Source organism: Convolutriloba macropyga, chromosome 15 (genome assembly GCF_964194025.1).
Source record: "Convolutriloba macropyga chromosome 15, txConMacr16.3, whole genome shotgun sequence".
Lineage (NCBI taxonomy): Eukaryota > Metazoa > Xenacoelomorpha > Acoela > Convolutidae > Convolutriloba > Convolutriloba macropyga.
In genome coordinates, this window is record NC_134482.1 from 3,502,492 (window position 1) to 3,525,273 (window position 22,782).

The following is a 22,782-nucleotide window of genomic DNA, read 5'->3' on the forward strand; positions in this document are numbered from 1 at the left end:
CTTTTCTCAGATTTTCAGTGATTAATCAGGAGACCCTCGTCCACTTAAAAAAATAATTTTCATCCGTGCTGTTGAGCTTTTTGTTGTTCAAAGAGAACATGTCGTGGTGCGATTTTTAGCCCAACTTCTGCTATCTCTTTAGAAAAAAGAAAGAAATGAATTTATTTCGCTATTACTTGAACAAACACCTGTAATTGTACAAGGAAAAAGCAGGGACAGATAACTAGACTATTAACGTCGGCCGCAGTTAGAGCATCAATCAAATTATGTAAAATATCTATTAAATCTACTCGTCATTTGAGTACAAATTGTCAGCATTACACCCTTAACGGCTTCTCCAAACAAGTTGAGGTCTAGGTAAATACTTCCAATATGTTACTGGCAGGCATTAATAAACTAGCAGGAATTTAGGGTTATGAACTAGAAATGAAACTTGGTTTTTGACGTTAGTATTTATCTACTGCTTGAAAAAGCTATCGACATGTATTCGATGTCCTAAGGCAAGAGAACCGATTAAATTATTCGGTCATTTCAGATGTTGTGATGACTGCTGGATCTATTCCAGTTCCAACTGTTGTACCACTAAGGGTGCCAGGCCCTGGAGAATCCAAGTTCAACATCGACACCAATACCCGGGTGGAACTGAGAAGTGTAGTTCCGGCATCCGAGAATGTATCGATTTATTATACTATTAACGGCACTCGACCCGATCCCTCTGGCAAAGTGAACCACTTGCATAAGAGTACGTATATGTACAGTGGGCCATTTACACTACCACCTGGAAAAGTGGTCTTGAAGGTAGGGTTCCAATTATGTCACGTCACGTCAGTCAGTCATGATAATAATCAATTTATGTTCAATAATGATTTTAACTCATTTTATAGCTGCGAAGCTGTAAGCTGAGCGGGCTATTTTGCGGTGCTTTTGGTTTTTTTTTACAATTCAAAGAATTTGAATTGAATTAGGGCGCTGTCTTTTTTTTAAAGATCTGTTCACACATTTTTACGACTCGAAGAAGTATTGGAGAAGTCCTTTTTTTAATCAATTTTATTGGAGTGAATTTTTAAGCGGGAAATGAAACGCGTAAAAAATTAGGAGTGATTTTGGTGCTGAACAAAAGTGAAAAGCGGAGCAAAAAGAGAGTGGTTTTTGTTCATACAGCTGTTTTTGAGAGATCGAGAAATTGATGTGAAAAAATTTTTCTAAGCGAGTGAACTTTTTTTGTTCACGTGCGGCTTTTTAAAAGCAGTTTTTTTGCAACTTTTGATGGTTTTGAGGTCTGATTATGATATTGCATCAGTTTTAGGCTTGTTTTGATAGGAATTGATGGTTGCAACCATTTAATTTGAGTTTGATGCTAATTTGGAGGTTTTTGATCAGTTTTTGCTGATTTTTAGACAAAATTTAATGATTTTTTTCCTGTCTTTTTGTTTTAATGCTTTAAGTGGGATTTGATTAGAAGCATGTTACTTAAGGAGTATTCAGATACCAATTGACTAAAGCTTTCTTGGTATAAATCATTTTTTCTCAGGAAAATTGACAGTTAATCTTAAACCATTTTTCACATTTTTTTGGAGTTTCTTTTTTTTATCTTTGACAAGTTTCCTAGCCTATTATGACTTGCCCATTGCGAGCTTTTCATTACTCTAATTCCAAAAGAATTTTTTTCGGCTTTATGTTTCCTTGTACTATTAAAAAAAACTCAAGTTAAGTTTTTCTAGTTTTTTTGTTCAATTTGTTTTTGAATGCCGTTTCTATTCTTCCTTAAATTTTATATGGCATTTGTGGAGGGTCAGGGTTCACAATTGTTGTTCGTGTTGTTTAGTCATGATTATGGGCAATTTTCTCCTTCGAATCGTTTCCGGAATTCCTCCGGCTATGTTTGTGATTTTTGAGTCAAATTGGAGTAGTCACGCAGAAACAGGAAGTAGAACGAAAAAGTGTGGTTTTGCGGCGTGAAAATTTTTGCTCTGATTTAAAAGTGGAGTGAGAAAACGGTGTTTGAACAGAATTTGGATTTCTCGCTAGTGATTTTTTGTTCACATTAACTGCGGCAATTTCACTTTAACTGTTTTCGATTTTTGGATCGGATTTTTTTTTCTAAATGGTTCTTCTAATCCATTCATAGTTGATTCTAGGCCTAGTTTTGTTTGAACCAAATTTCTATTTCTCGCTAGCGGTTTTTTTGTTCACATGCGGCATTTTTACATTGATTTTCTGTATTTTTATCTGATTTTTTTTAGAAATGGTTTTCCCAATTCACTCATAGTCCGCTCTTGGTCTAATTTTTTGTTTAGTCAATGAAATTTTTTTTGAATTGTACGTCAGGACTTGTCCTGTTATGTTTTTAATTGCTCTCAAACGAAGTTTGTAGCAATTATATTAGTCCTGTCGGTCTTTTTTTATGCGATTTTTCGCTTGACCGATTTTTCATCTGATGCTTTTGACTTTTCGTCCTCAAAAATGAGATAAACAGGTAGCGCCAGCAAGCGTTAAATTCTCTTAAAGCCTTTAAGCTCTGTTTCAGCTCAAACTGTTTTGGAGACTTCTACTTAAGTTGTGAAGGGCGGTTCTTAGAGTTTGACGACACCCCCACTGTTCACCCCCCCCCCAATTGCCCCCACCCCCCACCGCGCTGTTGCCCCCCACCCTACTGTTGCCCACCCCCCTCCCCATCAGCCCCGGTGTGCACCCCCCGCCTCCCGTGGCTACTGACGAACAACCGATCGTTAAAAACACGCAATTTTACACTAATTTTCACAAATTTTTTCAAGTTTTTTGAAAATTAAGTCATTTTTCGTGTTTTGTCAGCCCTAAGTGTTAAGAAACCTCCTCTATGGTTTTATATTAGGTTACTGCATAGTTTTTAGTGTAGTGGAATGGTTTCAACATTTTAACATCACGAATTTCAGCCTTTTTTTTGGACAAAACGTGCGAATTTTTCATTTTTTTTGACATTTGTTTCTTTATCCACTTCTTTCCGGACGCAGGGGCCAGAAAACGTCCTTAAGGGTTTGATAATAAGTTTTTGAAACCTTTTTTTTGCCATGCAATAGCTTTCAATTTTTTAATATGACAAATTTTATCTTTTTTTATTAAAATTTGCATTTTTTTTTCAAGTTTTTGTTGGTTTTTATGTTTCTCTAGCCTCAAGACTCAAGAAACGACCCCTAGGGTTCAAAAGTAGGTACTGTATAATTTCGTAAAATAACGAATTGTTTTTCCTGATTTCAACGCCACGAATTTCAGCGTTTTTTTGAAAAAACTTGCAATTTTTAATTTTTTTTCAACATTTATTGTCAGTTTATTATCGCTATTATCTGTTTATTTGTCATTAGTGTCATTTATTCAGGTTTTTCAGCCTGACAGAAAATCTCCGGTAAGGTTTTATAATGAGTTACTGGAAATTTTTTGTTGGCCATGGATTAGTTACAACTTTTATCACAAATTTTGGCAGTTTTTTTTGCAACTTCCATTTTTCAAATTTTTGGAATTTTTTGTCATTTTCTTGTTTTTTCCAATCTCATCAGCCACATAACCTCTAGAGTTTGAGTTTATGTTACTGCAAAGCTTCTAGATGTAATGGAAGGTTTTTAAAGATTTTAAGATCAGCTATTTTTAAAATTGTTTGCAATTTTTTCAAGTTTTTTTGAATCTTTTTGAGTTTATCTTTTTTCCGTCACCAGGGTCCTAGGGACCTCCTCCAAGGCTTCATGAAACATTTGTTGCATAGTTTTTAGATTCATGGAACTGTTATCAATATTTTAATTACTCCAGCTTTAGCACTTTTTTGATAAAATTTAATTTTTTTTTAAATTTTCGAAAAATTATTATGTCCAAGTCTATGGATGTTTTTGAACCAGTAAATATAATTAAAGCTTGAAATAGTGATACTGGATAGTCTCATGAGACAATGAAATGGTTTTGATGATTTTAATGTCGCAATTTAGCAAGATTTTGTTATAAATCGCGATTGTTTTCAAAATTTTTGAGTGTTTTTGTCCTTTTCTGAGTTTAACTATCATTACTGGCCAACAAAGTTTTTCAAGTCTTGCAGATGGGTTACTTGAAATAACTCAGGAGAGAAAAAATAGTTTCGACATTTTCACTGAGAAATCTGGAAGCTTCTCTTTTCAATTTTGCATTTTGCAATTTTTTTTAAATGATTTCTATGATTTGTTTGCTAACAAAGCTAGAAAACTAAAAAGTGATGAGTCGAATCAAGCTATCGCTAGGTTCAATAAGCCGTGGCTAGCTACTGACGAAGCCAACCGCTCGCCGGTCGTTTGAGCAATTCGCCCGACGTTAGTCGGTTATGTTTTTCTCACTCTCGCTCTAGCAAAGGTTTTAACATCATTTGCGTGATTAGATTTTGATCATGCGTGACTTACCTCACTCAATAAAGTGACTTTTGCACTTTAAAACTAAAGTTTAATTTGAATTTGCTTAAGGTCAAAGGAACTCATATGTGCAGTAAAGGTCCCTAATAAGAGGATTTTGCGGAATGATTTTAACAAGCTTTATTAATTTATTGCTGAATGTTTTTTACCTAGTTTTTTTTAGCGGCGTCGATATTTTTTCAATTTAGATATGTATCTGTTTCTATCTCTATACGGCACGCAGGTCTATTCTTTCGCAGCTATTCCGGCAATCTGCCGGCTATGTTCTAAGAAAGTAGCATTTTTTGTGTTTTGTCCTGTTGACTTTAATAATTGCTCTCAAACAAAGTTTGTAGTTAATGACTCTCAAACGAAACCTGGCCTGCGCTCTTTTTAATGCGATTTTTCATATGACAAATTTTTCATGTGGTGCTTTTAACTTTTCTTCCTCCAAAACGGGAAACACAGGCAAAGCCCGGAGGTCATTAGGTCGCTGAGCACCTCTTTTAGAGCCTTGCTAGTTATTCTGTTCATCTTGGAGCTGATTCCAATTTGTGTCATCTATTGTTGGAGCCTATATCGGCGCACCAGATTTCAAAACCTTATGGTCAATAGCTTTTTACGATTTTCACGAATCCTGAATATCTATTTAGTGCAACCTCAGGAGTTTTCTTCAACAAATTGTTGCCTTTTTGGAGCTTTGTTTTCACGGTTCAATCTTCGTTTTGTTTGTAATAAACAACACGATGAATTTTAACTTCATTTTAAAGTGGTATTAGTGTGTTATTGAATTTTTAGGGGTCAAGATTTACCTAGTTTCTCAAGGTGGTACTCACATTTGCGTTTGGTTTTTTCAGCAGAGATATTGGGTTTGCTTGCTTCGAGCCACTCGAGTAGGTGGTTCAGTTGGGGAGAAATCTGATTTTAAGCTAGGCTCAAGTAATGAGCTGAAAATCGTAATCAAAACTTAAGCTAAGATCATCCTCTGCTGGCTTTAGTGTACAATTCATCAAAGCTGCTGAGAAGAGATTAAATTAGTTGTTCCGTCCCAATTTAGTAGGGGATGAACTATATACACAAAAGGATTTTTTGTGCAGTCAATTTTGGCCGATCGATATATCCATTGTAAAGGGTTGTGAGTGGTATCATTAGAAAGACCGTACAGCGTAGAATATATATTTTTTGAATTTCGTTTTTTGCACGGATTTATCGAGGGTTAAAGGTTTGTCACGATTTGACCGATTTTCATTATTTTTTACATTTCCGGATTCTTACGCATTTTTTTGCCAATTAAGTCCAAAACGCCAAATTTTGGATAACAATAGTATTACTGGTTAAGCAGCAAAAAAAAACAGAAGTCTTGTTGAATTGTTTGATTCCATTTCTGTTTAATTTTTTGTAATTTTGCCTTTTATCAAAAATGGAACAAAATAATAAGCTTTTTAGTCCACTTTGTTTAAGGTTGCAAGATTAACACACCTAAAAACTGGTGACAGAGTTTTTGTTAACTCCCAAGAAGGCAAGTTTTACCTGTTTTTTAGGGTATTTTTGAATTAAAATGTTGTCGGTTTTTTGCTAATTTAACTCGATAATTATGCAAAATGCATAAATTATTTTTGATATTGGATTTTTACACAGATTGGAGTCAATATTGATTGACATCCAATATCTAATCCAAAGAATTATTTTAAAGAAACAATAAATTCAGAACTAACTCTAAATACTCGATTGTGATTGGTTGAATATATAGATATTCCCTTTCCTATTTTCACTGCTTTTATCCCTTCACTCTTTTAGCTCGTTACTACTGGAGTCAGACCTGATTTAACAATAAAGTATATATATATATATATATATATATATATATATATATATATATATAGATATCAACTCCTCTCGATTGAGACATAGTTTAGACCGTAGCATTGGTGCCCGTGCACCGTCTACTATTACTATTATTGAAGAGTAACAGACTAAAGACGTAGAACTTTAAATAATCAGGTGAGCCTTAAGATTATTATTAGTCTTGAGACGCCCATAAGACTATCTAGAATATCTTAAATAATTTTAGAAGAAATATCTTAAAAGTTCTCTTAAAAGGTAACACCTAGAACATGTCTTAAGATTATCCATATCCATTTTGTTTTGAACAATTACATGTTCCTGAACGACAATCGGCAATATCAAGGCAAGTTTTGGTGAAATCGCTTTGTTTTGAAAGCCAAAAAATTTCGGATTATAATCAGTCGATGTTTTTATTTTTTTTTTGCCTTTTTAATTTTCTGTACGTTAAATACAGAAAAGAAAATTTCAAATCAAAGCCAACTAATGAATGGTCAATCGTTTTCTGGAACAGTTTCAAGGAAACCTATCTAGCTTTTTAGTCGAAAGCTTCTGGTCATTTTGACTTCTAAAAATGTTTATTTTCAAAATAAAAAGTATTGAGCTTTGCGATTTTTTTCTTTGTCTTTTGTCGCTATTTCTTTTCTATTTCTTCTTTTTAGCTTAAGGTAGGTAACGATAGGTCGCATCGTTTTTCTAAGGGAAAAAGTTTAAAGTTTTTATGTTTTGTTTTAAGTAATCGTTTTTTTCTGCTTCGATAATACAAATTTTAACAAAAAATTCTTGACTTTTCCCGTCTTTGTGGCTCCTTGTCGTGACACATAATTGAAGGAACAGATATCACATTGGTGTTTAGAAAGGAGGCCTATTTGAACACGTCAGTTATTAGGCGATTAGGTTCTGGTTTTAACTGCTTTGACACCGTCTTCTATCAGAATTTATTGGATTTTTTTCTTTATCTGTTCTTTTTGATGTCTTAAGATAAATTGTTGATAGATGCAGATTTAAGGGCTTCCTATGGAAGCTCAAAAAGATATCCTTACGTTTTTCGTGACTTTTGATATAAAATAATTTGAAAAGTTATGGAAATTTTTATATTTCTACAACGGCATCAATCCCGTTTTTGCGTGGCAAATTTTAATTTAACTTTTGACTTTCGTTTTTGTCTGTTATTTTGTGGTCGTATGATAGTTTCTGGATACTTGCAGTTCTCTACGGTTTTCTATGGATAAACAAAGGAGCCTATTAACTTATTTCGTTGGGTAGCTAAAGTTTTTCATGAATTTGGATGTAATTTTTTTTTAAAATTGTTATTTTCTGTTTTTTTTTCATATTGCACTTTGCTGTTCTTTTTGGTATACTTGTTGCCTTCTCTCATTAATAACAGGTGGCATCTCAATTTTTTGGCGTCAGAGATGGGTGCAATTGAACATATCTAATGTTTTTGGTGCTTTGCATATTGTTTCAACGGCTTTGATACCGGTTTTTCTCAAAAAGTTTATCTTGGTTTTGATTTTTGACCTTGTCGTTCTTTTTGCAGGCCTATGACATATTCGATATAATGACAAATCTCAATGTTTTTTGTGAAATAAAATAAACCGTTTTTGTTGATTTCAATTGATAGCTAATGTTTATGTCTTTGAAATTAATTTTTTTCGAAAAATATGTATCTGTTATTAACACTTGTTATTTAGTCTCATCTTCCAGAGGCCACATATCTGATTATCGTTTTTAGTGGCCTTGAGACCATTTTTGCATAATTTAGTGATTTTTTTCCTCTGATTTGTTGTTTGTTTTTGTAGACGCACGACTTATTCTGGATAATGACAGGTCTCAATTTCTTCATATTGAGGAATGGGAGAGCATGAATTTATTTGAAGTATCAGTTGATATATAATGGTTTTCATTATTACTTGTTACTGATTGTCATCAGGGACTGGTTCCATGTTTTTTTTCTAGTGAAGTACAATCTAACTTGTTAATTTTACTGAAGTACAAGCTTTTGTTTAACTATTTTGACTTTATTGTTTTTTTCTATCAAAAATTTGAGTTTTGGATCTAAATGTTTGTTTTGCTATTCGACTTTGCTTGTTGCCTCTTGGTCTTACTAATAGCAGGTCTCATCTGCCCACTAATGTGGTTTTATTTGCATTTCCGGGTAATTTGAGTTGAAAGCATTTTTTTTGTTCATAGACCAATTATTTTTGATCAGGCTGAGATTTTTTGATGAAAGTTTTCTATCTCTTCCTCATTTGGTAGACAATTAAGCCAAAATTGACGATGAGAGGGGTCGAAACATTATGTGCAAACACACATTACCGAGCCTCCTTGTCTAATTCTCACTTCATTTGCTTGATTTTTGTACCTACTTTCCAATAAAAATAGGTCTCGGCCAATCGTTTTAAAACGAAAAATGTTGCTTGTTTATTTCTCTCCAAAAAGGGTTGGTTTTGCTAAAACCTGGATAGACTAGCAATTTCTTTACAATGTATTTGTTGACGCTGAATGCCGAACAGTATTGATCAATTTTGTTAAATTGTAGATCCATTTTTTGTACAATGAGTTTTACTATTGTATAGTGAAATCGTGTTGTTAGCATCTTTTAACACAGCTTTGTAATCAGCCCTTAGGTTCCCTAGCTAACGTATTGTAAACATAATTGAAGGCTGTGGCATGTCTGCCTGACGGTAAAGAGAGTGGTGTGAACACGAAAACTCTTCACGTGACATTTGTGGACAATGGACACGGGGACACTGGTTTGCTGGAAGATAATGAGACTAGCTTCAGGAAGGCAGTGCACCAGACTCCGTCTCTGGTGAAAAATAAAAGTTAGTACTAGAAGATGGTTAAATAACCTATTTCTAAAATTTTGGTTTCTGTACTATACTGATTATGGAGGAAATCCTAAATTGTGTAATCAAAGCGTTGATCAATCAATTAGCTGAATTGAAACAATTGATACTAACGAAGGGTCTATCTTATCAAAGGCATCTTTACTGAGTATTTTCTGTCTCCTAATGAAAGTTGTCATGCACTTTTTCATTTGTCGAGGCTCGGTGATAGTGACTGTCCATTGTGCCGACTCCTCTCATCCGCTATCTTTGAATTGTTTCACTGAATTGAGTATACAATGTAATTTTTCACTCACTTTTTAATCCACAGCTTAGAGTTCATCTTTTGGCCTAGAATCCTGAACCAACAAGCATGAATCATATTGGAAGTTGCTTCAAGTTTTCCAAAGAGTTGAGGCGCAAAATGCTATGAATTAAAAACTGATTGCTTTCATTAAATTAAAGCAAAAAAAAAAATTTAGAATAACAATTGAAGAAGGTAATTGGGAATGAGAATGTTTGAAAAATTAAAAACCTACATAAAAAGTGATTAATTCAAGAATTTGATTTATTATTTATGTGACCGTGTTCGCTACAAATCTGTCAGGATATTACGTTTTGCAGTTTACTTTTGTGAGCTGCATTGTCCGCTTTTTGTAGATTAACGTTGCATTACTTGATAAGCAGTTAGTCCCAATAACTAATCGTTCAGCTTCGCTGTTCAGCAATTTGTTTCGCTCAGAATGCTAACTTAATTCAAACAAGCAATCAAATTTCTGTTGAGTTTTGTTTATAAGTGAAATAAAATTCAAAATCCCCTCCGTCCAGCTCTAATTAACTGTCTTAGCTAATAGATAGGGGAGTTAGTTTCTATCTCAGATGTGTTAATAATAATTCCGAGATTTTTTGCCGATAATCAGTTTGAACAAATGTAATAATATTTGCAGATTGTGCGTTTCCATTTATTTGCTCAAAAACCCAATTGGTGAAATTTTGGTATGCTTCAGTGTAGCCAGTAAGAGGCCTTACTCTGTGCTTTGAAAAAAGTTTTTCTTACTTTCTTACTTATGGAATTTAGCGCTCAGAATGAAAGAATGAGAGTATCAAAGTTAATTCTCTTTTCAACAAGTTAAAGTTAAGCTGTAGATCACCAACATGATGTGCAGAAACACGACACAGTACCACTTAATTTACCGCTTAAGGAACTGTGCTTCTACGCACTGTATGGTACTTGAATCGGACTAAATTAACGAGTTTGACCGGTTTTTGGTAGTTTTTCAAGCTCTAATTATACTGCTTTACCTGTCAGAGTGTTTGATTGGATAGAGACAATTATGTCGTCAAACTCTCCGAATGCACTGAGTTCGGGTTTCGGGATATCCTTCTTGGTGCCTGGTGCTCTCCGAATTAGTATGAAGCTGGAAAAATTCACTGAAATTAGCATATCAAATTCGGTATCTCTTACTCCATTTGAGCGGGGTTCTATAAAATAGAGAATAAATCGTATCGAAGTACTAATAATCGTTACTAAGTAAGTATGTTGACAAGAGTTAACTAATCAATTTAGCTGCGACAAAATTTTGCGTGTTATGCTTTTTAATTGCTCTCAAACGAAGTTTGTAGCAATTATATTAGTCCTGTCGGTCTTTTTTTTTATGCGATTTTTCGCTTGACCAATTTTTCGTCTGACGCTTTTGACTTTTCGTCCTCAAAAACGGGATAAACAGGTAGCGCCCAGCGGGCATTATGTGCTCTTAGAGCCTTTCAGGTCTGTTTCAGCTCAAACTGTCTTGGAGACTTATACGTATACTTATGGTGTGAGGGGCGGTTCTTAGAGGTTGACAACCCCCCCTTTGTTGACCCCCCACCCCCACTATTGGCTCCACCCCCCCCCCCCCACCGCGCTTTTGCCCCCCCCCCCCCCACCCAGTGCTGCCCCCATCAGCCCCGGTGCACCCCCCTTCACAGCCTTCACAACTGGCCTCATCGTTGTTTTCACGAACCGAGGTTGAGTACAGATTTTGAGGGCTAGTATTTTTGGAGCGTCTTTTTATTGATAATTTTTGGTGTTTTTGAAACCGGAAATGCAGCACATGCAACCAAGGTGTTTAGGTCCATGGCCTGAACTAAAATGAAGAGAGAGGAAAAGGAAATTGTTCTTTGTTCATAACTTTTCTGGGAGCTGAGCAGGAAAACTAGGCGTGAAGATTTGTTTGCTAAATCAGCATAAATGTTAAATCACGCGTGCTGTTGGTCATTTCAAAGCAATTTTTTGTTTTAAATTTGTTTTTTTCCCGAAAAGTTTTCAATTAATTCAATATCAATTTTATTGACTTATGGTAGTTACTGGACATTTTGTGATATTCTTTGTTTACATTGGTTTTTGTCACTTGGACGCTTTTAAATCAGTTTTTGACTGATTTTCTTCTATTTTCTGTGACCAAATGGATTGATTGGCTTGCATTTCTCTTGCTGATTTTTCGAACGCTTGTTCGTGTTCTTTGTATTTTAGATAAGTACCAAATTTTTGAAAATTCGACTGTTTTTAAAATCTACCTTTGCCTTTAACATTTTTACTATTTGTGACACTATTTTACTATTTACAATTTAGTGTTGTTTTAGTTGCATTGCGTTTAAATGTCACAAATTTTGATCTTAATAATTGCTTTTAATTAGGGGCTTTTTTGACGTACTGACGTCCTTTACTACGTACGTGAATGTTTTTGTTTTTCAATGCTCTTTTCTGTTGAACAAACTTCTGTAGCAATTATTTGGGTCCTGCTGGCTCTTTTTTATGCGATTTTTTGCTCGATCAATTTTTCGTCAGACGCTTTGACTTCTCGTCGTGAAAACTGGATGAAACGAGAAAGCTTGAAGGCAATAAATGTCTGTTCAGTGTTCTAAGAGCTCTACTGTACTCTTAGTATGCGTTTCACCAGAACTCATAAGGAGGTATAAATTCAGAACCGTGATTTAAAGGTCAATTTTGGGACTTCTTTCTGCCACTCCGTCCATTACCAACGCCAACCCTTCGCCAGCCGTTTGAGAGGAATTCGACCGACGTTTTTCGGTTGTTTCAAATCCTTTTTAAACTGTGAAAATGCGTGTCGTGTTCAGAAAGTACGCTGGATGATGCTTTGTTCGGAAAGTCCAAGGAATGTTGAATTTATTGAATCAATTTCGTGATGGTTTTTCAGTTAATTGTTTTCTTACTTGATTGGCGCTGGATCGTTGAATCGATAAGAGGTTTTGCAAACACTTTGGGGATAAATTTAGTTTGTACCATTCGGTTTTTTAAATTATTTCAATAAATCACAATTAAACTTTTTGATTCTGAGTCGTTGCTTTATGATTTTTCAATTAATATTTGAATTAATTCTTCCATGTTGTTCGACTTTAACTACAGTATAGTTCGTTCGCAAAGGTATAATTTTTCATCAGTTTTTTTGCGAATAAAATCGGCCGTTCAGCTCTGTAGTAGTTTATGTTCAGTTTTTGTTATACTTTGTGTCGAAATACTTATGCACAAAAGTTTCACGAAACTTGTTATTTACAAATTTCTGACATTTTAGGATCAGTTCACACTTGTTAATGGTTCTTGAGTGCGAACCTCGGGAGTTATTTAAGCCACGATGAGCCAGTAACCGGAGCAAATAGCTTGTGGTTTTAGGCGTAAAGTCTTGCAATCATTTCAAATATGAGGGAGAAGATTGTATTGTAACAAGTTTCTGGTTTCTTGAAAATTTGTCTGTTTAATAGCCGCCCTCATCTTCTCAGCCGGCTATTATAACGCTCCTATTTTTTACAATTCAAAGAATTTGAATTGTATTGGGGCGCTGTCTTTTTTTTTAAGATCTGTTCACACATTTTCATGATTTTTGAAGTCAAATTGGAGTGGTGATTTTGGTCACGCCGAAACACGAAATGGAGCGAAAAAGCAAGTGGTTTTGCGGCGTGAATTTTTTTCGCTCTAATTTTAAAGTAGAGTGCGAAAACGGTGTTTGAACAAAAATTCGGTTTCTTGGTAGTGGTTTTTTGTTCACATGCGGCATTTTCACTCTGATTTTTACTGTTTTTTCGATTTTTTGGATCGGATTTTTTTGTAAATGGTTTTCCCAATCCATTTATAGTCTGTTCTCGGTCTAGTTTTCTGTTTAGTCAATGAAAATTCTTTGAATTGTACGTCAGGACTTGTCCTATGTTTTTTTACTTCGTCGAACTCTTTTTCGCTTTACCCATTTTGCCGCTTTTTCGACATTTTGCAGAATCTTTTTGACTTCTCTAGGCTAGTTTCACTCTTCTGTCATTCTGCTCAAAGTCCTTTTAAACAGCAGCTGCTCAGCAAAGCAATTCAAAATGAAGAGAGTCAGTATAAAAAATCAAAGTCAGAGATAGAAACGGGATAAACCCATAAAGCCCATTTTTAGATGCCCGGTAGTTGAACTTTGTTCTCGTAAGTTTTAGTTACTATCTATAATGCTTATTGGTATTGATACTAGACCCTGTAGTCTCTCACTGAGAGACAGGAGTATGTTCAATTACGAAATGACATCAAAATAAATCGCACTTAAAAATGTTTTTATACAAAAATAAATTTTTGTTGATATTTTCTTGTCTTTCAATCCCAATTGAGTTATGAGAATCAACGGCGGCTATTTTCCGGCAATCTGCCGGGTATGTTTTCACTATTTTTTTGCATTTTTGATTGATTTCCAAAGTCCAGAGTAGTCATTTGGAGCTCTAGTTTCTTTGGTTTGGGCAACGAAAATACGAATTGTAGCTCAGGGTGTCACTCTAGGTTGTAATTCTTCCTCTTCCAATATCGTTGGGACCGTGCTCAGGTGCCACAAGAAGTGTAGATGAAGTTCTATAGGTGACTTCTACCAGTGAGCAGCTGAATTTGTGCGCCCGTAGTTGTTCAACTTTTTTCTGTCTTGATTTTTCGTAAATCGTGTGATAAATATTTCGAGGATACTTGACTTAATCAGTAAAAGACTAATGCAGTCACTATTATAAGCTAAATTTGGAGTGTAAAATATTTGAAATTCAATTGGTATCAGTTGAGACGCATTAGTGTTTGAAATTTGAGTTGTGAATAATTTGAATTGGGTTGAATTTGAAATCAGAAATTCTTTTCTTTGAATCCTACTTCTGTTTTTGTAACCAGGACTGAACAGTATATTTTGAGCGTAGGTTTCGGCAACCTGCCGTTTATGTTGTGATATGTGAAACATGTGTGAAAATGTATGTAAAGATTGAAATTTAATAATTGTCAAGTTTAAAAAATGGCATAATGACCAAATTTCGGCAAAAATCTTGCGGTTCACCAAACTGTGATATTGAAGAGCCCTTGTATTGATATAATGTTAGCTCTACGCGCTTTCCAATATCACCCATAGACGAAAAATGACGGAGGGAAAATACTTTGAGCTTATAGTTCGGTTGTGTCTTCGAAAAGAACAATATTGAACAGCAAGCATGCGATTAAAAAGAATAGCATAGCGTTAATTGGAGCTGCAAAAAACAGCCGTTAATAAGTGAGTGTCGGGTTAGCAGAGTAGCTATCACTAGTTGATAGTCAGGCTTGAACCACCTGACTGTTAGCTGGTTTGGATTGTGAATCAGAGTTGCTTTTGGCTCAAATCAGTCGCCACTCCGCCACGGCTCACTCCCACAAATACAAATTCTAACTCAAATTATACAGTCAGCTTCTACGGTCATATCGGACTTGCTATGGTAGAAACAATGGTACTATGGTAGATGGAAATTCTGTATATCGTTTGTTGAGCGAATAATTCTATTTTAAGACTAACGTCACTGTAGTATAGTACAATGCAGTTGGAGTTTGAAGCTATGTGGCGATAAACATATCAAACGATGAACACAATTAACCGCTTTACAATTCTAATATACCAACATTCTATTATGTTTGTTCCAAGCGATAGACATACAAATACAATCCAACTAAAATTCCATGGAGCGAGCCGTGGCGTAGTGGCTTCTGACATGAGCCTAAAGCATTTCACGCTTCACGTAAAATGTGGGTTCGACACTAATTCACGTCGAATTCTACTGTGATTGCCGCTGGGCTAACCCGACACTCGCTTAAGATTTCTTTTTAAGTTGTGGGCTTGAATCTTTCTGTTTAAACAGCAACTTCAGTAGCATCGTCTTTTTGTGTTAATGATTAAATTATAAACAGTCACACATGACTGGTAAATTACCAGTGACAGCAACTAAATACAGACTAAACATATATATAATTTGAACAAAATGAGAAGCTCGCAAATAACTAAAAAGCATATGGTACGTGTTACGTTTTACGTGATTTACAATCGTCAAATTCAAGGACAAATTACACAACTGTGTGGCTGGTTAAATTTCTGCTTCGTGTGATTGAAAACGAGAATTTAATTTCAGGCACGGCGTCTGATAACTGGATCTTCAACGAAGCACTTAAAGCGGCCATCACACCCGATTCCACAGTTCTCAAGGAAAAAAGTTATCCGGACCCCTATGCAACTTCGAAGCGAAACTTCTCTCCTCAGAGGTCTCTGAAGAGAGAGAAATCAGACCTCTCATTTGAACTGAACACCAATCGATTCTATCCGAATCTAGCCCAGGACTTGCCACCCAAAACTACCCAAACTGCAATGCGAGTATCACGAGAAACCGACTTCCTGCGATGTATTTGCTGCTTTGCAAAACGACCCGCCGACCCGAATGCTAAATTTTGCAACGAGTGTGGGTATCCCTGTTCACCGTTGACTGAGAAACAGCTACCCCCTCCAGAACCAGGGCAAATGGGCCAATGTATAAAGTGTCAGTCAACTGTGCCGTTGAACACTGACAAGTGCGTGGTGTGTGAATTTGACCTAGCTGAGCAGTTTCAGCCTCAAGCAACTTTACGGACTGCAGATAAGAAGAAATGCTTCGAATGCGGGGCACTGAACCCCCCAAGCGTGCAGTTTTGTCTGAAGTGTGAAGAGAAGTTGGACAGCGAGTTGGTCAAAGTGAAGAGTAATTTGGAAAGACCTCCTGTGAACACTTCGGCGTTGCTCCTGGACGATGACTGTATGATGTCGTGCTCTAAATGTGGCCGAGTCAATAGTATCGATGCGAGGTTCTGTGATTGGTGTGGAACTAAGCCAAAGCATCCATCACCGCTCTCAAGGTTATACCTCTGAAAAACTCATTTTCAATTATTAACTTGCGGTGTAGCTAATGGAATGCACAATGTTGACAGACATATGTTATGCTCAATGATCCAAATAGTTTCATATTAATTCACTAATAAATTCAGTTCAGAATGACTGTTGGTTATGAACCTTGGTAGACACTGCAATACTACTCTTCTTAGGTGTCTTAAGTGCTCAGCGTCTAATCAACCATACGCGCGTTTCTGCTCAACTTGTGGTGCCGTGTTGGAAGCGCCTGAGAGACCGGACCCGCGCAACACTGGTCTGCTACTGTCTGGGATGCCAGTAAAGGATGCAATCAAAAGTCTGGACAGCCGAGCCACCCCAACTTGGCTCCCAATGACTGCTAAAGCACCTGCTAAAACAGAGAACACCTCAGTTCAGACACAAACTGTTGGATTGTTTTATCCATCCACGAAAGCTATCGAGAAATATTTGGCGGAAGATGAGTCTAAAAAAGTGTTCAAAGAGGAAAAGAAAATCCCTCTTAGTGCTATCAGTCCTGGAAAGGGATACTGGCGTCAAAACGTCGACTTTATAGCGAATCACCTAAAAGCTCATAGCCAAAATGACATGGACTTTCGCAAGATGATAGGCGAGCACAAACTGGGTAAGCTGATGTCGGCAACCATTCACGAAGACGGGCATGAATTCAGTCTAGTGTTAAATTTTCCAATCCGCTCGAATCGTAGTGACATGGGAAGTGGAAAACTTGGGGACCCGTTTAAAGGGAAGAACATGTCGATATTCAAGAATACGGTAGTGGGTGGATATCCTGTGAATCGCAGAGGTGGGGGAGTGAGTGGAGACGAAGTTGATAGTGATACTGATCCGAGTGACATTGAGACTGCGGTGCATTCTCTAGTGTCCCAGAAAGACAAGGATATTTTTGGCAACACGAAACACAAACTGAAACCTGCGTCAAGTTAGTATCAATTCGCAGTAGAAAGCATGGCCAAATGCGTTGAATGCGCCAGCTCTTTAATAGTAAAGTGGAGGTTTATTTCCTATCTAAAATGAAGTGGTTTTTTCCGCGGGGATTTTTTTCTGCAACAGCTAAAAATTAGCTCGCGTTGTATTACTCAGAAATAATCATTTTACAAAGTTATGTCAATGAAAGGCAATGTTTTGCTTCACCGGTTTTTACATTTTTGCAGCCAGTTCTTATGGGAGATATCTGTTGATTGTTTTGTGAATGTTTAAGTGGTTTAATATTGCAAGTTTTTTTTTAAGAGAAGAAGGCGTCTGCTGGTAAGAAAGAGTCGAAGCAACAACAAGAGAACAGCCATTTGAGTTCAGTGAATAGACTTCTGTTCACGGAAGTAGGCCCGAAGGGATCTGGGGACGTGGACACAGTAGCACAATTACTCTCTGAGGATGGAGCTGAAATCAACTGCATCAATTCGGCCAATGAGTCACTCCTAGTAGTTGCTGTTAGTACACACGTTTCTACTGACATATGGAGAGTCTTCTCTCCTTTGAATAAAAGCATGGAACTTTAGAAAAAGAACACAGATTACTGTGCAGCTGATTTTACCATCTAATAATAAATAATAAAGCTATCAGAGTTGTCGACAATGAAGGTGCCAGGTTCCTTTTGACAGGGAATTTGATGTGTCACTGTTTTACTGAATCAAGTTTACTGTCGTTATGTCAATTCGAGCTTTCCTCATTATGAACTTCGGATGACTTGCAAGTGGCACTCCAGCATCTTTTGTTCCGAACTATGGTTTTATGCTTCTACCAGAGTAATGGGTTTTTATTTGATTTTAAACGAAGGGCGAGGTAATATGGTTGATTATAATACGAGCTCATTATCTGATAAAATGATATCCCCTTTTTTGTTAAAATTAGAGCCTGTTCTGAGGATGAGACACCAACTCAGCCAGTATATACCCTATAGAATTGCTCCAGAACCTTCGTTTGAAGCATTTATTAATAGCCGCCTCAGCTCCTCAGCCGCCTATTATAGCGCTCCTATTTTTACAATTCAAAGAATTTGAATTGTATTGGGGCGCTGTCTTTTTTAAGATCTGTTCACACATTTTCGTTCACAAATTTTTGAAGTCAAATTGGAAGAGTTATTTTGGTCACGCCGAAACAGGAAGTGGAGCGAAAAAGCGAGTGGTTTTGCGGCGTGAAATTTTTTCGCTCTAAATTTAAAGTAGAGTGAGAAAACGGTGTTTGAACAAAAATTCGCTTTCTCGCTAGTAGTTTTTTGTTCACATGCGGCAATTTCGCTTTGATCTTTTCTGTTTTTTCGATTTTTTTGACCGGATTTTCTAAATGGTTTTCCCAATCCATTCATAGTCCTTTCTAGGTCTAGTTTTTTGCTTAGTCAATGAAAATTCTTTGAATTGTACGTCAGGACTTGTCCTGCTATGTTTTTTTTACTTCGTCAAACTTTTTTTCGCTTTACCATTTTGCCGCCTTTTCGACATTTTGCGTGAAATCTTTTTGACTTCCCTAGGCTAGTTTCTCTCTTCTCTCATTCTGCTAAAAGTGAATTTGAACATCAGTTGCTAAGCAAAGCAATTCAAAATGAACAGAGTCGGTATAAAAAATTGAAGTCAGAAATAGAAACGGGATAAACCCATAAAGCCCAATTTTAGATGCCCGCTATTTGAACGTCGTTCCTATAAGTCTTAGTTACCACCTCTAATGCTTATTGGTGTTGATAGTAGCCCCTGTAGCCTCTCTCTAAGAAACAGAAGTACGTTATGTTCATCTACGAAATGCCATCAAAATAAATCGGACTTAAAAAAAATATTTTTGTACAAAAATCTTTTTTTTTCAATATATTCTATTCGTTCAATCACAATCATGCTTATTGGAATCAACGGCGGCTATTTTCCGGCAATCTGCCGGGTATGTTCTTTGATTGTTTTTTTTTCAAGTTGTTTTCCTAGCCTGTTCCTAGTCATTTTTTGGTCTAGTTTTTTTGTTGAGTCAATGAAAATTATTTGAATTGTAGGCCAGGATTTGCTGTGCCATTAAATTCTGTTCATACAGTTTCTGATTTCAAGGTTAATTACTAGTTATAGAGTGGTGATTTTAGTCACGACAGTGAAATTAAAGGAGCACTGAGTAAGTAGCATGTAGACTTTGACCCTTTTTCATTGTTGATTAAGAAAGCAAGTTTGGTTTCTAAAGTTATTTTGTTCATCTGTGGCCATTGGACTTGCCACAGATGAACAAAATCGTTCGAGAGCAATTCATGCCCTAGTCGGTTTACGTTTTTGGAGACAAGTTTTTGTTCTGTCAAAAACACTTCGTCCTCAATTTTCAGAACTTTATTTCTTGGCATGATTTATGAGGCTTGCAGAAATTTCATTGAGAAATTGAAATAATTGCTTAGCAGCAGTAATTGAGATGTTCCAAAGTATGTTACATGTGTTTTTTTGCTTCATTTTATTAGGCAATTACATCAACTCTATTGTTTTTGTTCCAGTTGAAGAATAAACGAGAAGAGTGCGTGAATACTTTAATCAGTCACGGAATAGACGTGAACAGGAAGTTGGGGACACAGGGAAACACTCCTCTTCACGAGGCTATTCTGTTGGGTAACAGTGGTGAAAGTATTGTTCAGGCTCTGCTTGGGGGTGGGGCCAATAGTAAGCGGAAGAATGACAAGGGAAAGACGCCGATTGAGTTAGCCACTGAGAAGGGTTACGAGAGGATTATAACAGTGCTGGTTGCTAGTTTGGGCCAAGAGATGCTCGATAAAGAGTATGATCAGAATACTGCAGTTGACGAAATCAACTATTAGAAACTCAAAAAGCTGTAAATAATTTTGAGAAGCATTTTCTTAAAACTGCTTTGTAAAATTATTAAAATTGTATAGATGTAAATTTAATATAACAGCAATTCGAGATTTACGCACCAGCGTTTCAGAAATATGTTCTATGTAACTGCTGAACATTTTGTATATAATTTGTTCAAATCTGTTTGGAGTTTTCTGTAATATATTGTATATTTTTGAAATATTGTAAATACTTGAATATTATAAGACTGAATAATTAATCTTGAGGTCTATACTGTTTCCTGCAAGTGAAGTTGAAAGCAAAACGCAACGAGGGACTTTTACCTGTCACAAATTGTCAAGCCCTGGGATTAAATGTTTGGACATCGTACCTAGGTTTCCCGAAGACCGTAACTGGCGTGAGAGGATTTGCAGAGAATACTGAATTGAGAAAACGAAATGCTTAACAACATAGAAGAAATTACGTTGAATCTTAAGGATTTACGAAACGAGAACGAACCGATTCCAATTACCTGGAATTATTTTTCAATTACCCTAAATTACAGAATCCAAAATTGGAAACGGAGAATTCAAAATGGAAGACGTACAATATTTTCAAACGTTTTCAAAAATTGAATGGGAAAAGAAGGGAAAACAAGCTCTAGAGTATCGATTTAAGCTTGCTCCTTCCATCAAGATCAACCTTTCAGAAATTAAAAGTAGATCCGCCAGTAGGATTCAATCGTTTTTATGACCGCAAGTGATTCACCAGCTTCGAGAAAATATAAAGGCAGCGAAGATAAATTATGCAGAACTATTCCGTAGATTGTACGGGATACCCATGGAAATCGGAGATTCATCGACTCCATCACCTTTTCTGCAAATAGTGACATCTACTTGACTCAAACATTTTGTTTTACTTCAAATATAACTTCATTCGAAAAAGCAGTTTCTCAGTAATTTAAAATTTGAATATAATCGCTGCAATCTGATACAAGTTCTTTGGACATTTTGCTTAATAATAATGATACTTTAAGCAGCAAAATTTTTAAAGGGAAATGTTAGCCGAAATTTCAATTGAACATGCCGATCAAGAATACTTGCCAGAAAAGAAACTATTTAACATTGGCAAAGCTAAATGGGACGACTTTAAGGCAAAATTTAGTTTTCCAACTTCTCCATTGAACTCAATTTTGCATGTCCGGTAACAGTGTCCACGCAGAAAACAAACGCAGAATAGCTAAGAACATTATACAAAACGCAGAGAAAGTTTCAGGAATCAGGGTACAATTATCCTCTTATCTGAACAAGGAAACCTAAATTTAATTGAGAAAAACAAGGTCGGTGTTTACTCAACTAAGCATAAAAATTGTTTAGACAAATTCCAAAAAACTCAGCTCTGTCTGAGAAATTTGTGTACATGGAAAAACTTTCGGAATTCGTTATTCCATTAGGCCACAACCCAGAATTTTTTTTGAAGACATTCAGTTCAGCGAAGCGGCTCTAAGCGAAGCAGCGATAAACATACACAGTGGTTCCAGCTCTTTTGATGTAAGTAGCCTAAGGTTTCCTAAAACTGCTTTATCGTCGGTCTCGAACCGCCTTCTCTTTACATTAATTTGCTTTTTTAAGCAAATATAAGCTTAACCAGTCTGTGGAAAAAATTACATGTACAACCCTATTACAAAAACTGTCTCAAATTAGATTTCAAAAATTGCCAACCGATTGCAACGCTTAGCTCCTGGTCACCTTTTTTTGAGCACATTATGTATAAGCAGTTCTCAATGCTTCTGCAGCAAAAGCTTTGAGAAGAACAAGACAGGTTTTGGAAAAATCATTCAAGCATCACTAAGTTGACTATCTACTGCATCAGGTTGTTTGAATCACTGAACGTAAGCAGAATGCCAATGACAGTAAAATCTCAACCTACCAAAAGTCTTTGATACCATTAATTCCAACGTCTTACTTTTAAATCTATACCAATTCAGATTTGGTAAAGCTTAGCTTTTTGTATCACATTAGACTAACTGACAGCTGCTAGTTGTAATATCTTGAGAAAAATCTGACTTTCGATCAGTTACTAGAAAGGGGCCTCAGGGATGATTTTTTGCTGTGGTTCTTTTTTCCGTTTGTACAAACAACTTACTCAAAACTTTTATCAGTGCGTGCTATTTATAAGCGGTTCGAACAAAATTCATTAACACTGGAATAAAAACTTGAAAAAGATTTAGAAAAAGCTATCATTTGGAGTAAGGAGAATATGATAAAACAAGCAGGTTTTGAATGAATATGCTGAGCCAGAAGACTTGCCAAATGCGAAACAATTCAGTTCTAGCGATGCTAATTGGGACGACTTTCAGATCAATTTTTTTGTTCCAACTTCTTTTAGTTCAGCTAATATCATTACCGCATGGTTCAAATGATAATTAGAACTAACCTCTTAGGTCACAATTGCACTGAAAACGTCAAGAAAAACCAAGTCGCGTTTTCACTTGTCCTCCAACTGTATCCACTTTGGAAATAAACAAACTTAGAAAAGCCGAACGGGAAAGTTTAATAGTCGATTTCGCCTTCAGGGAATGCGCATAGATTTGTTGTTTGATTATAAGCTTTCACTTGCAGATAAAGTCAACAGAGATAATCAAATCAACATATATGATAAGAGAATTTAACAACATTTGTGTTTGTTGGTTAGTCATAAAAGCCAAAAACAATCTCGGTTTTTTTGTTGATACCATTCCTTTCGCCTGAAGTTCTTTATGTTAAATTTTACTGAATAGAAAACTATC

General features: G+C 36.0%; 1 protein-coding gene across 1 annotated transcript; it reads left to right on the forward strand.

Annotated features, from left to right (window-relative positions):
* Positions 1-466: 466 nt before the first annotated feature.
* On the forward strand, positions 467-20,286 carry LOC142354492 (double zinc ribbon and ankyrin repeat-containing protein 1-like). The gene is made up of 6 exons (XM_075406809.1): positions 467-798; positions 8,887-9,049; positions 15,473-16,226; positions 16,413-17,176; positions 17,485-17,684; positions 19,703-20,286. The coding sequence occupies exons 1-6, from the start codon at positions 544-546 to the stop codon at positions 20,018-20,020; spliced, it is 2,454 nt and encodes an 817-aa protein (XP_075262924.1). The 5' UTR covers positions 467-543; the 3' UTR covers positions 20,021-20,286.
* The last annotated feature ends 2,496 nt before the right edge of the window (positions 20,287-22,782 follow it).